The 17,779-nt window shown below is 39.5% G+C and overlaps 1 protein-coding gene across 2 annotated transcripts; it reads right to left on the bottom strand.

Moving 5' to 3' along the window:
• Nucleotides 1-6,793: 6,793 nt before the first annotated feature.
• On the bottom strand, nucleotides 6,794-11,106 carry LOC115433690 (prolyl-tRNA synthetase associated domain-containing protein 1-like). 2 transcript variants are annotated; one of them, XM_030155144.1, is made up of 4 exons: nucleotides 10,951-11,106; nucleotides 9,372-9,497; nucleotides 9,175-9,264; nucleotides 6,794-7,528 (listed from the first exon to the last, which is right to left on the bottom strand). In XM_030155144.1, the coding sequence occupies exons 1-4, from the start codon at nucleotides 11,029-11,031 to the stop codon at nucleotides 7,316-7,318; spliced, it is 510 nt and encodes a 169-aa protein (XP_030011004.1). In that variant the 5' UTR covers nucleotides 11,032-11,106; the 3' UTR covers nucleotides 6,794-7,315. The 2 variants fall into 2 exon arrangements, with proteins under 2 accessions (XP_030011004.1, XP_030011005.1); XM_030155145.1 differs by having other exon boundaries at nucleotides 10,836-10,963.
• Between the last annotated feature and the right edge of the window lie 6,673 nt (nucleotides 11,107-17,779).

Genomic DNA, 17,779 nt, shown 5'->3' with positions numbered 1-17,779 from the left:
CGAAGCGGACCGGACCTCCACCTCCACCTCCGCTTCCACTGTGGGCATCAGGGGAGAGGAGGACAGTGTCAGAGCTCAGGCAGGGGGAAGGGGGCGGGGCTTTGGAGGGAGGAGGGCTGTTTGTGTTCCAACTTTTACGTGAGTGCTGTGAGAAATGCCACATCGGTAGGTGGAGCTTTATTTTGTCCATCCATTATCTTCTGCTAATCTGGGGCTGGGTCCCGGGGTCACAGTCTGAGCAGACTTCCCTCTCCTCAGACTCCTCCTCCAGCTCTTCCGGGGGTCCATGAGGTGTTCCCAGGCCAGCCCACAGACATAAGGCCCTTTCCCACCAAAAGGCCCAGCAACTTTATCACCAGGAACTTTTTGGGGTAAAAAAGATCCGATCAGTAAAAAAACTATCATAATAACCTATAAATAATGTAAACTGTAAATTTTTCTCATTGTTTTAGTGTAAAAAAAAGAAGTAAAATTGCACAAAAATGTTGACATTTACAGACTAGCCTTTAAAAAAAAAAAAAAAAAAAGTGAATAACCTGAAATCTCTTAAGAGAAGTATGTGGAATTTGAATAATATTCTGACAGTTATTAGATGTTTAGTGTATTTGTAGATCCACTGTGATCTCTAAGTTGTGATTCACATGTATAAATGATCAACTAAAGCATAATATTGTTAACATTGCACTTATTTTACTAAAGAATTTTCAAGTTCATATTTGTTCATGTTATGTTCGAGGACAATTCATAGATGTAAACATTTTTATTATGTAATTTTACTTTTTTCACTCAAAAGTTATTATCCTACTAAGACAGATCTGTCTTGGTGGAGGTCTGCACTCTCCGAGTGCTTTTCTTGTTGATGTTTGTGTTTTGTTGGGTACTTTGGAGCCAGAGGTGACCATGTTCAGACTAAAACACAGAGCTGTAGGAATGCCAGGGATGGTGGGTGAGATAATAACTGACACCAGCTTGGTGACATGGTAATAATTATTCCCTCCACCAGGAGGCATTGTGCTCACTTTGCTTTGTTTGTTTGTTTGTTTGTTTGTTTGTTTGTTTTCATCTTCAGTGTAAAACTCTTCCCCCCATCTTTCCCAGATCTTCCCCACAGATAGGCCTAGGCCCTGGGACCAACCCAGTCCATTTTGGTCCCAGTAGGACAAAGTTCAAGGTCACAGCAAGGTCACAACATCTACAGTTTTCCATCTGTCATCACTGAGACATTTTTGAAAATTCATCCAAAATTCCAAACGACTCCGATTCTCCTCCAGTTGGATCCACCTGTAGCTTAGAACAGTCTCTTGTATGTGGAACTAAACTGTCCACATCCACTGTGGAATGTGGACTCTGTGGACATTTACACTGAACACTGAAAATCCCATTTCCCACACATTTAAAATTAGAACTCAACTAATATTGATGTGAATTGAATCTAACTGGACAGACACATGACTGGGACCAGATTCAACTGTTTCTGTGTATGGAACAACCTGGAAACTGTGGAATTTACACAGAAAGAGTGGATCCACACATGCACAGTGTTCAGGGTGTTTGGTGCAGGTCTGAGTTCTGAACTCTTGTATCTGTTAGTTTTCCTTCTTCACCCTGAACAGTTGAACGACCTGTCCAGATTTGATTTGATTTACCAAGCTCTGAAAGTCTATCAAACCATTCCCATACATTTGAACTGAGATAACATGAATGGAGCCACGTTAAAGACTCCAAATAAAACTGGAATGAGCTCTGGAAAAAACTATTTTAGACACAACTCAAGTGTAACTGCCTTTTTTCCCTGAGCAGCATCTGGTGGTCTTCAGCAGTATTACACCTAAGTGCACTGAAGCCTTGGTCTCTGGGTTATGGTCCCTAACCCCTGACAGTCCGTGCAGTAAAATGTCCCATATTTATCTGTTTCAGCTGAAGGGATCTGTTGTTTGCTGAGATCCAGAAAATACAACCTACTGTTACGGCATGTTGTAAAAGCTGGAGATTTACTTCAACAAACCCTGAGTATCACATCTGAAACCTTCTCTGGAATCGATCCTCAGAGAATTCATGTCAAAGGATTTTGGTGACTGCTTTTTTTTTTTTTTTTTTTTAATAATAATAATAATAATAATGATAAACTTTATTTGTATAGCACCTTTCATACAGAAATTGTAGCCCAAAGTGCTTCACATTGATTGAAAAAAAATACAATATTAAAATACATTTAGATTTGATTAGAAATACAATAAAATAAAAATAAATATAAAAACAGTGCACATTAAAATATTTGATTATACATAGAATTTTTGAAGTGCAAGAAATAAGATGAAAGTTGAAATACAGTAAAATAAAAAAATAAAAACAGAAATACAATAAAATAAAATAAAAATGAAAAACCGCACATTCCTGGTTCCTGAATTGTGACCCCATTTTTATCTCCTTTCAAAGGCTAATGAGAATAAAAATGTTTTTAATTTGGTTTTAAATATATTCAGTGAACTGGCTTCTCTAATGTCTTTTGGAATTGTATTCCATAACTTTGGTGCATAGTTAGTAAAGGCTGCGTCCCCCATTTTCTTTGTAATATTTCTGGGAGTCGCTAGTAAACCTGCGTTTGATGACCTCAGTGTTCTAGTTTGTACATAATTGATCAGTAAGTTTGCAATGTAACTTGGTCCGGTTCCATTTAGAGCTTTATACATGAGTAGTATCTTAAAATCAGTTCTGTAGGTTACCGGTAGCCAGTGCAGGGAAACCACCACTGGAGTAATGTGCTCTCTCTTCTTGGTTTTGGTTAATAACCTAGCTGCAGAGTTGTGAATCAGCTGAAGTCTGTCTGTGCTGCTTTTTGGAAGACCTGTAAGGAGTGCATTACAGTAGTCCAGTCTGCTGGAGATAAAAGCATGGACCAGTTTTTCAGCATCCTTTCCATTTATAACCGGCATTACTTTGGCTATGTTTCTGAGGTGGAAGAATGACGTTTTAGTGACTTTCTTTATGTGGGACTTAAAGTTTAAGTCTGAGTCTATAATGACTCCCAGACTTGTCACTTCTGGTTTGATCCAGGAAGTGAGTTTGCCCATCCTACTCATCAGCATTTCCCTTTTTGCTTTTGGGCCAACAAGCAGGATTTCAGTTTTTTCCTCATTCAGTTTCAGAAAGTTTTACATGATTATTCAATACATTCACAATGAATAATAATAAAGGTTGGGTTTTTTATGGCTCTTTAGGTGATTCTTCGGAGATTAAATATACTACACATTTTAAATGACTCTGACAGACCCAGGCTTTGTACTGGACTAAGTGGTGCATGCTGCCATCTATTGGTGAAATATCTGAACTACAACAGTCATGCCCTCATATTTCCCTTTCTTGTGCTTTTGACTGAAAATGAGCAGTAGGAAAATGAGTGCATTTCAGTTTTCTTTCAGTTTATTTTATTATTGTCTTAAACAGTTGCTGTAACTCTGCTCCTGTTCCAGAAAGACACCAATGATGCACTTTTTCTTTTCTTTGTCCCTTAATACATTAATGTTATCTTCACAGTCAGAGATATAAACAAGTGAAAAACTACGGTGGCCCAGAGGTGCAACAGCCCAAAAATTATCCACTATAAGAAAAAAAAAAAAAAAAATCATCCACCTTTTCAATTAAGGGGGCGCTGTTTACCCAAAAGGTCTCTTGCTTTAAAAGTAAGGCCACCACAAAAAATAAAAGCATAGGCTGAAAATTTTTAAGGCCTTCAGCTAATGTGGCTAATGCTAAGAAGGTAACCCACCGAAAGTGGAGGTCATTGCACTAAAAATAAAGTTATTTTAAAAATGTTTACATAAATATAGTTTGCAAAGCGGTTCAGCGATTACGGTTCCTGTGTCTGCTCCAGGTTAGGCCTGGGTGGTACATGGTTAAGGTTAGGGTTAGGGTTAGGCTACGGTTGGGGTTAGTTTTCAGGGGTAAATGGCCCTTGTGTGCACTGTGTGAAGGTTCGCTGCTAAGCTAATGCTAATGGGAAAAGTGGATAATTTTTTGGGCTGTTCTCTTTTTCTTCTTATAGTGGATAATCTTTTGGGCAGTTTCTTTTTTTTTTCTTATAGTGGATAATTTTTTGGGCTGTTCTATTTTTTTTTATAGTGGATAATTTTTTGGGCTGTTCTTTTTTTCTTCTTATAGTGGATAATTTTTTGGGCTGTTCTCTTATTTTTTTTATAGTGGATAATTTTTTGGGCTGTTCTCTTTTTCTTCTTATAGTGGATAATTTTTTGGGCTGTTCTCTTATTTTTTTTTATAGTGGATAATTTTTTGGGCTGTTCTCTTTTTCTTATAGTGGATAATCTTTTGGGCGGTTTCTTTTTTTTTTCTTATAGTGGATAATTTTTTGGGCTGTTTCCTTTTTTTTTCTTATATGGACAATTTTTTGTGCTGTTCTCTTATTTTTCTTATAGTGGATAATCTTTTGGGCGGTTTCTTTTTTTTTTCTTATAGTGGATAATTTTTTGGGCTGTTTCCTTTTTTTTTCTTATATAGACAATTTTTTGTGCTGTTCTCTTATTTTTCTTATAGTGGATAATCTTTTGGGCAGTTTCTTTTTTTTCTTCTTATAGTGGATAATCTTTTGGGCTGTTGCACCTCTGGGCCACCTCAAAAAACACAGGGGAAAGGGTGTTTAATGTATAGCCTTAATCACATAAGATATGAATTCATTTCCTTTTTATGCCTTTAGTTAAGATTTACTTTTGTTCCATTAATTTCAGTGAACTAAAATTTCCAGTAACCCTGTGTGTGTACAGCTATGACACCCTCCCACTCTTCCACTAGTTTGACCACGACACAAAGACCGTATCCATTCACACGTGATCTTTTCCTCAGTTTCCTCCAAACACTGAAAAATGCATGAATATTTACAAATGAAACAAAGCCGACTAAACAACACAAAATATGTTGTTTGTGTGGTTTGTAATGAAATACAAGCCAAACACCTTTGATATTACTGCTTTCTTTTTCATTTGCATTTTGTACCAACCTTCTCTTATTTGCTGTGGTACTGTTATCGTCTCCATCCTCTGATCTTATCCATAAATAACAGCTGTGTTTAACTGTGAGCTCAGCTTCCCAGAAAAGAGCAAATGTTAAAACATTAAAAACCATGAAAAAGATGCCCTTTCATGCTCATCAGTTATCACATATAACAAACTGCAACACCTCAGACACACAGTTCAACAAATAGTCTTCATTTGAATACATTTTTGTCAAGGCCTTTCGCTGAAACAGAAACTTCTGATGTTGTTTGGGTTAATTCTCTACAACAACATGTGTAAAACCACTGAATATGACAAAAACAAGGCAAATAGTAGTTTCCTGTTAGGTATTTATACTGAATATTTTATTTCACCATCCATAAAAACCTAAATAAATTCATCATCTGACATGTCTGAGAAAAGTATGAAATTATCACCTCTGTCAGGCTGCAGTCTGGGATGTTTGGCACTTGATACGTTGAAAAGTTACTAAAAGAGAATTTTTTTTTCTTTCTTTTCTTTTTGCGTGTATCATTATTTTATGCTTCCTTGAATTTTCATCGCTATCTTATATTGTGCAAAGAAGTCAAATAGTAGTAATCAGGAAGCTTGTATCATATTCATATTCGAAATAAATCAATTAAAAAAAAAAAAAAAAGAATCACGCTACACTGACCAAAACAAAGTGCCCTGTATATTGGACAAATTCAGTTCCATTCAGCCGCAGTGATCTGTTTCCATCATCGGCCCAACGTGAAACATCTTCAACAGCAAAAGCTTCTCAACAGGGCTGGGGTCTCAGAATCCCACAGAATCTTTAGCTTCCCTCCTAAACAGAAGCCTTGTGTTTGTGTTTGATTATCCTGGCTGTTGGATTATTTCATTATAAACCACAGCTGGAAGATCGATTTGGATGTTTCAGGGTTTGAAGGTCACCAAACCTCTATCTGATCTCATATCAATCATTTTTTCCAGGACAGATTTATTCATTGTAGATGACGGTTCACTGCTCTATCTCCTGGTTTTAATAATGTTAGAGCAGGGCTGTCAAACCCATGTTAGTTCAGTTCCACATTCAGCTAAATTTGACCTGAAATGGGCCGAACCAGTCAATTAACAGAATAATATAGAAATAATGTCAACTCCAAACTTTTCTCTATTTTCTAGAGCAAAAAAAAGTAAATTTACATGATGAACAGGTTTACATCTACAAACTATCCTTTCAAAAGATGTGAATAACATGAAAAAACTGAAAAAAAGTGTAATTTTAACTATATTCTGCCTCAGTTTAACATTTACACATGTACATTAGAACTTACAGATCCCAGTGGATCTACAAACACACAAAACATTTAACAGACAGAATATTGTTAAAATTGTATTTACTTCTCTTAAGACATTTCAGGTTGTTCATATTTGTTCAGGTTATTCACATTTTTTGCGAAATTATATTTTATTTTAGTGTAAATACATGAAAATATTTATACTTACAAAGAGAAACATTTGCAGTTGTCATTATTTCTATGTTCTTATGACAGTATTTGACTGGTCCTGCCCACTGCAGATTGAATTGGTCTGAATGTGGAACCTGAAATAAAAGGATTGTTATTATCAGTGTAATTTTTGCATTTCACAAATTCATCCCCAGGGCCGGACTAGACCCTTTGGTGGGCCAGATTTGGCCCCCAGGCCACAGGTTTGACACCTGTGGATTAGATGATTCTTGATCCACCATTATCTAGTATTTCTTGAGTTATTTGCTTGATGCAGGAGTTAATTTCATGACTTTCAGTCACATCTTTTCCATGACTACAGGGTATCCTTTTACATGGGTGCCCTCGAAATGAGAAGATCTTCACTTTATCAGTTAGGGTTAAATCATTTGTTTTTGTTGGGATGAAATGTATTAATCACTGCAGTAATTATCCAATGGAAGGATCTTCATCAGGATGACCTTAAATGTAGTGTAGTTGTATATTCATTTTCTGTCAATCTTCCTTTTCTATGTTAAGAAAATGTGATGAGTCAATAAAATTATCAGCAGTAAATAGTGAGACGTAAACACAGCCTGGCCCTTTAACAAACCAACTCGGCCTTCACAAAGTCGCAGGTAGAAATGAACAGGTTTAACAGAGTTCTGAGCGGTCCGTTTGTTTTCTGCGTTGTTTCATTTTTAGTCTTAAATCAAAAGTCAAGTGTGGTTATCTGTTCTGGAGTCTGGAGGGGGTTTTCTTTTCCCTTTTTGATAAAACTCAGGTTTGTGTCCTCATATCGAACCCAGTCCAGCTCCAGGCTCTGGTTCTGGTTCCATTCTACTCGAAGCTCTCGAGGACAGGTTCGTGTCCCGTTGCCTTGAGGAAGCGCAGCAGGTCGTCGGGTCGTAGCCCCATGCTGGCGGCGTTGGTCATGGGGTGGAAGTAGACCATGTCGTGGCCGCCCTCCATCAGGTCCCGGTCCAGGACGAACTTCACGCTCTGGTCCTTATCGAAGAGCAGAGCGAGGGCAGTGGCACAGCCCTGCCCCACCTACAGGGAGGGAAACGACCATGAACAACCAGTCCATTTAAACACTTCTGCTGTTGGATGGCCTTTAAATATGTGTGTTCACTTCAAACCTGCAAAGACAACAGTTAAAGGTGGCCTAAGACTTTAGCACAGTTCAGTGAACAGCTGCAGCTGTCCATTATTTTTGTAATCAGTTAGTCCATCAATTATTTTCCTTGATTCAATTCAATTAAATCAGTGTTTTTCAACCTTGGGGTCCAGACCCCACATGGGGTCGCCTGGAATTCAAATGGGGTCGCCTGAAATTTCTAGTAACTGATAAAAATAGAAAAAAAAACTTATTAATAAAAACTATATGGTGAGTTGACAGAGGCAATCCCAATCCATAACAGACATGACAAACTGAGTGTGAAACTGCAGCACTGTGCTTCTGTTTCTGTGTCAAATGTTCACTGTGGTCAGTTTCAGATGCTGCAGCTCTTTCATAATTCATAGTTTCAGTTCTTGTTTGTTCAGTATTAATTGTCCTCCTTGTAAATCACAGCTGGACTGACTGGACAGATCCTGACCAAGGAAAATCCCATTCTCCTTTTGTGCAGTAATCTACACCTGGATTTACTGCCTCTGTCCACAATAATAGACATTATATAGACTAAATGTCCTCTAACATTAACGTTTATTTGCAACATAGTATAGCAAACTATTACATGATCAAGAACAAATTAATTTTAGCAAAAAAATGTCTCAGTTTCTCATGTCCAGGGTTGCCAGAAATTTGTGATGTTAAAATGGGGTCACGAGCAAAAAAAGGCCGGGAACCACTGGATTAAACATGTATTTGAAGACAAAAAAATTTAAAAGGTGAAACAGACATGTCTGAAAATGACAAACAGAACTTGCCTTTTTTTCCAGAACCAGCTGAAACAACCACAAAAAGTATAAAAGAAAATGGATATATAAAAATTATCTATATAGAAATAACAATTATTACAACAGTATAAAAGTATATACAAAAATATCTATAGATATAAACAACACCAACAAACCAGTCCAATGACATCTACAAACACTCTGTGCACTGCAGTCTTCAACACACTGGGATCCAACTGACGAACAACTGAACATGGAACTAACATTCAACTGAAACAAACAGACATATTTTTATTGTTTGTGTGAAAGCTTCAAACTTTAAAGACGTGATGGAGCCAACGTAGAAAAGTGAACATATAGACCTTTTCTGCCTTTTAATCCTCCTCTCTTCTGAGCTACAGTCCCTGTCGTTTATGTTGATCCTGGTGTCATGTGCGTCACAATAAGTGTCCGTGTGAAACACAACAGTGGAACTAATGTTTAGTGGCAGCGAAATTAAGGAAACAAAGCTTCGATTCAGGAAAACTGTAACAGAATGACTTTTCTACCATTCGGCTCTAGTTCTGTATATAGCAGACGTTCTGTTTCCAGTATGGGTCCAATAATGACAGCAAAGAGTACGTATAAAAGTAGATGTGGTGGTTGTTAATGGTATGTTTATGTTCAGTATCTAAGAGACAGTACATTTGTCTTTGGTCTGGACCTGAAACACTTTAGGAACCTCCATCAAATGGGATCATCACGTTATCGATCTTTGGAGACAGCGTCCCCCGTACTATTAAACCGTATTCTCTTACCTTTAGCTTTTCTAACATGGTGGCCTCGTCCGCAAAGCGCAGGTTACCGCTACCGACGCCCAGCTTCTTGGCAAGGTCGTTGAGGTTCACCTGTGGAGGAAACACAGAGGATCATGGAAGAAAAGCTGGAGATGATTATGATGATGATGATGATGCAGTGGACAGAAGTGCTCAGAATGAGGGAAATGGGATCTGACTTGGTGGTCGTGGCGTGCCGACACCAGCCACAGGCCTTTCTTCTTCTTGTCTTTCAGAAAAAGGTTCTTGGAGACGACTCCGCTGACATCCTGCAGGTGAGGCATCATCTCCTCCACCGTGAACACCTGCTCAGAAGAACATGATGGCAAATACAGCTCCATCAGGTGACAGACTGAAACCTGCAGCAACAACACCTGTGCATTTGTAAATTCCTGTCATTAAATAAATATATGACGCTCTCCTCACTCAGTGCAGGATCAACATACAGATGTGATTTTATCTGAGCAAAAGGTTTTATTGCTGAATGCAACTCTTCAGTGTACACATCTGTTAAACTCATGTTCTATACTCTGACAGCACATTTATGTAAATATATATTTATCTCTTAGTAATACTAGTTTTTTTTTTTTTTTTTTTAGATTTTTATGCTCCTTTTCCTTCGCATATCATTCTTAAATGCCATTTTGGTTTTGTTTTTTCATGTCTGTTTTTTTATTTCTCAGTTAAATTATAGTATTTCAGTTTTTATACGTCTTAAATTCTCTTGTCATTCAGTGTGGACAGCAAAGTAACATTTTCATTATACAGGGAAACCTGTTTTACTGTACACATGACAATAAAACACTTTGAATCTTGAATATATAGCTGTTTAACACTGAAATTGTTCTGTAGAAAATGCACAATCAAAAGGAAAGAAACTCTTTTATAGCTGCATGTTTTTCCAGTTCATAATCTGACAAGTCCACTCTTCAAATAGTCATTAGTTGCAGCACTAATTCATACTTTTTGGGAACTGAATGATGCCAAATACAACTGTAGATATACTGTATAAGCTTCAGAAATAATCTGAAAAAATATATTTAAGGTGTTTTTTATGTTCATAAAAAGTAAAGAATGATTAAAGACCCAGGTATTCTAATGAACCCTTTCATGCACAGAGTGGACAGTTGTTCTGCAGCTGTTCTCTTGTTTGTTCATGGGTTTGTTGTTTCAGTTCCAGATCAGCCAACACACTGGACATACACTGCAGTTCACACCGGTACTGTAACTGTGCTGTTCTAGATAAACCTGATCTAAACCTGATCTAAACCTGATAAACCTGATCTGCACTAACATGGTTTAGTGTCAGTCAGCTGCTAATTGTTGTTAGATTCTGACAGTTTTCTTAAACTAAAAGTTTTTTGTTTTTTTTGCATATTATCTTCATGAAGTGACTAATAACTAGTATTAGAGTATGATAAAATGTGAGAAAATAGAATTAGCGGCATTAAAACTGCTTTTATTTCCTAGTTGTCACACAGTATATCACTTTCTAATGATGGGTTTTAAATAAATGTTTCTTTGCTTCAAAAATTAAAGGCTTGGTGTCCAGATGAGTGCACATTTTTGGAACTCCATGAAAAACAGGATCATAACAAATTCAACTGCACTTTCTTTTTCCGCCTAAACAGAAGTGAACCCACTGCAGACACAGCCGTGCCTTCTGCCCTCCCAGCTCCTGCCTGTCTGCCTGAACCTGGGCTGTCCAGCTGCTCTGCTTCACTGTCGGTAACCGTGTGTTTCCGGTGGGCTCGTTACCGGCGGATGTTCCACGCAGGTCGTGTGGATGTTTAAAGTGTCCAGAAAAGCCTCCAGCTCCGCTCGAAGATCTGCGGACATTTTCAAAGACTTGTGTTAGAAACAGTCTGTGAACACAAACACACGTGGAAGTCCACGGACACACCGGAACACACTCTTCTTCTGCGGCTGTTTAACATGTAGGGTTTCAGTGTAGTGTTAGTTTACTGCCACCTGCTGGACTACCTCTGCTATTACCACACGGGTCCACCACCTCCTTCACTTCCTGTCTGTCATTATTGGACACACTGTTTAACCCACGGCCTGATCACAATCAAAGTGTACCAGTATATTTGCATCAGTTATTCATCAGTATTAAAAACAGATCCTCCAAAACCATTCCCAAAATGTTTCTTTGTCCATCTTATTACTAGATCTGTCAATCCTCCAAATTTGAAGAAAAATAAAATAAAAATGATCAAATGTCGACCCAATGAGCGTGAAAACGTGCACAATTTGATTGTTACGAGAGCAAAATGATTGTCCATAATGTTTGTAACACAATAAATAATTCCTACTCAACTCCTGTGTCTTTTTTATTCCAAATACACACATCACATTGCTTTTCATTTATTGATCCTTTTTGTTGAACAGCTGTTTGATTATCAATTCTTATTTTCAGTATTAAGACAATCCACCATTGTGTTGTTAACCCCTTCTTTTCCAGCCCTTTAATTGGAATAATAGAATGGGAACCTGTTCTTTCAGTATTATTAGGACTAAATCTGCACAACTAGACAGATGTGGCTCTGCTCCCTGGTATGCTGCACAACATTTGGAACAATGTGTCAAACGGATGTTTACGTGGAAGCGCATGTTTTCAGTGGTGCGTTGTTCACCCAAATTCCTGGAGTGTCCGTACACCAATATACTTCCATCACTAATCTGGACTCTATGCCTTACAGATCTACTGTTCTCACTGGTTCCACATGTTTGTGTCCTCCTGTACCAGAAGACTTAGTTCCAGATGGAACACAGATGCCACCATGTGCTCAGACACATTTCCATTCACATCTGCTAGAGTCCGTACACCAGTAGTGTCCGTACACCACATTCTAAATGTGTGGCTCTGATTTGACTGTTTCTGTCAATATATGGAATTTTTCAGCAGGCATGCTTTGGACACCACATCTATGCAAGAAACAATGCATGATTCTGCTGAGGTCTGAAACATTTGTATATGTGTGTAGGCATTAAATATGGAGGCTGTTAGGCTGGAGTGTCCGTACAGCCAAGAATGTGTGATCTGACAGGGGTACAAGCCTGACACAGTTAGAGGAGACACCAGAATACACACAGATTTTGGACTTTAAAAGAGAAATATCAGACAAATCAAAGAGCCTGTCTGAGTTTTTGAAAGAGCATGATTATTTTGTATCTACATGTGCACCCTTTCTGGTACCTGGACTGGGATCAGGCCGTCCAGGTGTGTCTGACCACGTATCATAACAAGAAGTAGCAGCAGCTACTTTTTGTCACCAAGTGCATTGTGGGAATGGGGATTTGACGCAGCAGCAGTTTCGCTGTCTCTTCATGAGTGCTGAACCCAAATGTGGCCTTTACCTCCATCCACCGACTCCACACATTCTTTAAAACAACCCCAGTGGACTGGATCCTGTTACGTTGTGGTGATCTGGCTCATTTTCTTACCGAATCTGTGAGAAACCGCTTTTGCTTCCCACAATGCACTTGGCAACAACATTTCCAAAAAGGCCAGAGTGACATTTTGATTTGTTGTGTAAATAAGTACAATGAGATTATATGAACAGTTACAAGTTTTACATTTGGCTTCGTATTTGTTTTGTATTTTGTGACATATTTATTTACTTGCTTTGGACTGGAATAATGTTTTTGCATCATTTCATCAGGTTTATATTTACTTCTGTTTTGTACTTTCTGGATATGTAGTTTTGCACTTGGTTTTGTATTCATTTGGTATTATCTTTGGATGTATTTAGTTGGTTTGTCTGACTGTATACAGTATGATTTTATAGCTAGTTGTGTATGGCTAAGCATTAAGGCTATTATTATTTAGAAGGGGGCAGGAAACATCAGATTTTCTTCATCCTGCTCCTTTTCGAGCATGGGTGTGTACATGTTTGTTTACTGGATGATTATTGAATGTTTACTGATGAAATGCACAACCATGAACAAAATAAAATAAAAATAAATAAATAAATACGTGGATTGTATTTATGATGGGGTCATCTTCGAAACTGTTCAGGCACATAGGTACAGAAAGACTAACGGATTAGTGATAATTAGGCGGTCACTGGGGTTTTACGTGTTTGAAAAAAAAATCTGTGATGAAAGTCAAACTCTGCTTTAATGAATTAGTGTCAGTCTGGTGGGATTCTATTCACTGCTCACCAGTGTTGGGAATAACGGCATTAAAAATAGCAGTGTTACTAACGCCACTATTGTTTTCCAGTAACGGGTAATCTAATTAATTACTATTTGAAATGTGACAACGGTGTTACCGGCTGTGAACGGTGGTGCGTTACTGTGCACTGAGATCTAACAGCTGTTATCTGTCCTGACCCAGACAGGCACCAGAGGTGTGACGTTCACCGACCAGTCGAGTCTTTTGAACGGCTCTTTTCAGTGAACGAAAAGAACCGATTCATTACCAGCCGTTCGTTTATGAGTCGTTCTTCTGTTCAAATCACCCACACTACCTTCATGCTTCACCTGTGTGTCCATGAGTCTGAGTTGGCCACGCCCCCTTCACCTGAACGACTGTGACATCTGTGAGTTTGAGTTGAACCAGCACAACACAGGCACCTGAACGCAGCTAAGGGGAGGAGTTCGCAGCTAATTTAGGGGAGGAGTTCTCAGCTAATTTAGGGGAGGAGTTCTCAGCTAATTTAGGGGAGGAGTTCTCAGCTAATTTAGGGGAGGAGTTCTCAGTGAGTCTGAGTGACTGAAGACGTTTACCGCTGGATCAGGAGGAGACTGAAAACAGAGATGTGGACTAACTGGAGGAGCATCTGCTTCTATAAATGCAGATCTGCACTGATGTGGTGGGAAAGCCGGGCCCTGGTGGACCCTGGTGGACCCTGGTGGGCCCTGGTGGATCCTGGTGGGCCCTGGTGGACCCTGGTGGACCCCAGCTGGGCCCTGGTGGACCCCAGCCTCACCCCAGTCCTGGTCTTCAGTCCCTGTCTGCTGTTCTGTAAAACTGACTGTGAAACACATTCAAAAATCAGTTTCTTTTTACATACTTGAAGGTTTTTCAAAAAAGTAATGCAATAATTACTTTCCCTGGTAACTAATTACATTTATGAAGGAGTAATTCTGTTACTAATTCAATAAATTTTTTGGGAAAGTAACTAGTAACTATAACTAATTACTTTTTAAAAGTAATTTGCCCAACACTGCTGCTCACACTCTAAACATGTGACTTCAGAGATGACTGAAGAACTGAACACGTATTTGATCGTGTCCGGACAGAACTCGTCCTATAAAAGTTTCACAGCGCTTCCTGTATCGTGTGTTTCCACTGCAGCAGCTCTTCTACCTGTGTACGAACATGGAGTTTAAAGGATGACTCATACATGAACTATGACATTATAAGTGCGAGTGTTTCTGCTGTTAGTAAATGGAAGCCTGTGCAGAACGTGTGTCTGTTCATGGTTCTACACAGACTCCTTTAGAACATACGGAGTCAGTTCAAGGACGTGAACAGACCCACTTTCACCTGAATGGAGTGTGTTATGAAACGCCAACGAATGAAGCGCTAATCACCACGGTGACCCAGAACATCCAGACGGTGTTGGCGCGCCATTAGGTAATGAGCATTACAAAACTGATGTGGGTCGAAAGGACGGGAAGACCTGGAGGTCAGCAGAGACAAACGGAACCCACAAGTTAAACCCCCGAGAGGACCTGGAGAACAGAGGACCAGAGGACTAGAAGACCAGAAGACCAGAAGATCAGAGGACCAGAACACCAGAGGACCAGAGGACCAGAAGACCTGGAGAACAGAGGACCAGAGGACCAGAGGACCTGGAGAACAGAGGACCAGAAGACCAGAGGACTAGAGGACCAGAGGACTAGAGGAATAGAAGACCAGAAGACCAGAGGACTAGACGACCAGAGGAACAGAAGACCAGGAGAACAGAGGACCAGAGGACCAGAACACCAGAGGACCAGAGGACCAGAAGACCAGAGGACCAGAAGACCAGAGGACTAGAGGACCAGAGGACCAGAGGACTAGAAGACCAGAAGACCAGAGGACCAGGAGACCAGAGGACCAGAAGACCAGAGGACCAGAGGACCAGAAGACCAGAGGACCAGAAGACCAGAGGCCTAGAAGACCAGAAGACCTGGAGAGCAGAAGACTAGAAGACCAGAGGACTAGAGGCCCAGAAGAGTCTCCTCAGATCCTCATATCCCTGCAGTCATTACGAGTCGATCCTAAACTGAAGTCAGTGTTTCTGTAAACGTCCAGAGAATTTAAACAAACTTGTGAAAACTCTTTTTAAGAAAGTGACTGACTTGTGTTTATTCTTACACACAAGAAGAAAAGGCTTAAAACAGTTCAGAGTTTCTCAGCTCAAAACCCAAGAGAAATGTCAGGTCTACGCCTGGAAATGTCGATCTGTCCCACAGGTGTTTGTGTCCGACTGCAGTGGAAGCTCAGCTTCACCTGAAATTACAACAATTAAATGCTCAAATCTGTTCAGTTGTTTTCATTTCATTGACTCCAAATGTGTTGGAACACGTTCATCTCTCAGACCAGTTGGTTCAGAATCAGTCTGATCCCAGATCAGTGGACTGGATGTTGTTCACTTCTCCTCCATTCCCGTGTCTGTGTTTTCTCCTCCATCTCTGCTCAGTGCATTTGTCCGTAGATGCTCAGCGTCCATGCACTTCAATGGGACTGAGTGGAACTGGTCTGAACTGACTCTAAACTGGACCATCATTGGACAAATGACACCATGTTGTCCCGCCCCCGGACGCTCCGTGTCTCTGGGGGTGAACGGAGCTGTGGGCGGAGCTCAGCCTGGCTGGACGCTGAGCTTCCACATGCCGATCGGAGGGTGTGTCCGAAGGCTGAATGCGGTTTGATTGACAGCTGTTTTCAGATGTGCTCCTTCACTGACACAGTTCAGTTTAATACGTCACACATTCTGCTGTGGAATCACACAAACCAAATGAACTGTTCATTTACTGACCTGGAAGAAAACACAAGCACTGGACTCACTGGGCTGAATTTAACAGAATTTCAGCGTTTTCTAGTTTCAGTTCCATAATTTAATCATTTCTTGTTCGTTTCATATGGTTTTGTAGATAGTTAAATCAGACTGTTGGACAGGTCAGACTGAACTAACTCTCCAGTCCCTGGAAAAGACGCCTACTGTGTAAGATAAGGTCACTGAGCATTTTCTTAAAAAGGAACGGAGGGACAAATTTATGTTGAAATAACTTGACAATTTTTTGATGTAAGCAACAATGAGCTTCCTCTGTCTGAAAGACCAGCAGCTGACACTGCTCTGTGGTATCATCAGTGACCTTTGACCTATAGTTTTAGTGCCTTTTCTACAATCAAAACAGAGTCATTTTTACATCATCTTTATCTTTTACATAGATTTATTTGGTTGTGTCTTTTGTCATGTTGGTCTTTTTGCATCTTTACATTATTTTTTAACTGTGTCTTCTATCTGACACTATAACTTGATTCTGTGACTTTGTTTGCTGTGTTATTGTGCCGTTTTTATCTTCTACAGAGGGTATGCACCGCTAGCAGCAGTCACGGGGGTTCCGCCCACTGAGTGTCAGACAGAGGCAGATGAGTGACAGCGTTGGCTTCAATCCTGTCTGAACTGAAGAACAATACTGAATCAAAAATGGGGCAGAGCTGTTGTTTGCTGATTGTATTTTCAGGTTCTTAAAGCAGTGGGAGCTATCGTTTACAGACACCCAAAGACAAAGAAAACAGAAGGAGATGGATCCACAAATCCAGGAAACCAAACCTAGATCTGTGGGTCCTGTTTGGGGTCAGCTAACATTCATTACCTCCACCAGAGAGGTTCTGTTTTTGTCGGCGTTGGTTTGTCTGTCTGTGTGCAAGATAACTCAAAAAGTTCTGGACAGATTTGGATGAAAATTTCAGGAAATGTTGGTACTGACAAAAGGAACAAATGATTACATTTTGGTGGTGATCGGGGGGGGGGGCACTGATCTGCTTTGGCGGAGGTCTGTGCTCTCTTTTCTAGAAAAGCACTCAGAGATTGATTGATTGTTTATTTGTTTATTGTGTATTCATTCTGTGTTGCCTTCAAGGATGTATGTATGTTCATATTTATTCATCTATATATTTTTCTGGTATGTCAGTACAGGTATGTGTATATGTGCGCGTATGTGAAAACCATAAGTGAGGGCAACTGTTTATAAAAGATCCAAAGGAAGTGATTTTTCACACATTAGGCTGAAAGGAAGCTAAAAGATAGACTGTTGTGTGGAGAAGGGGTGGGATTAAAGAAATGATACTTCCTCCCACTGCTTTTCAAATATACGAATGAAGTCATATTTTGTTTTCATGTATATGTATGTGGTTTTCGTGTTTTCTTGCAATTTATTTCATTTTTAAGAATTAAAGTAGGATTACTTTTGTTTTCTTGCATATTCAAAATAAACTGAACTGAACTGAATTTCTACAAATTTTGCAATAGTTATGGAAGCAATTGGGGAAAAAAAACTGTGATAAAAAGCTCCATCTGGGCAGATCTCAGGTGCAAACTTTTATTTATCTTCAATTTCCTTCAATTAAAACCACTTTACATCT

Source organism: Sphaeramia orbicularis, chromosome 15, assembly GCF_902148855.1.
Source record: "Sphaeramia orbicularis chromosome 15, fSphaOr1.1, whole genome shotgun sequence".
Taxonomy (NCBI): domain Eukaryota; kingdom Metazoa; phylum Chordata; class Actinopteri; order Kurtiformes; family Apogonidae; genus Sphaeramia; species Sphaeramia orbicularis.
Note: the sequence above shows the minus strand (reverse complement) of the source record. Positions and strands in the feature narration are given on the sequence as shown.

Excerpts from the sequence above, each read along its gene's own strand:
- LOC115433690 (XM_030155144.1), bottom strand. The coding sequence starts at position 11,031 with ATGTCCGCAGATCTTCGAGCGGAGCTGGAGGCTTTTCTGGACACTTTA. Across the intron at positions 9,498-10,950 it reads CCTGCGTGGAACATCCGCCG|GTGTTCACGGTGGAGGAGAT; the intron begins GTAACGAGCCCA and ends TCTTCTGAGCAG. Across the intron at positions 9,265-9,371 it reads CGGCACGCCACGACCACCAA|GTGAACCTCAACGACCTTGC; the intron begins GTCAGATCCCAT and ends TTTCCTCCACAG.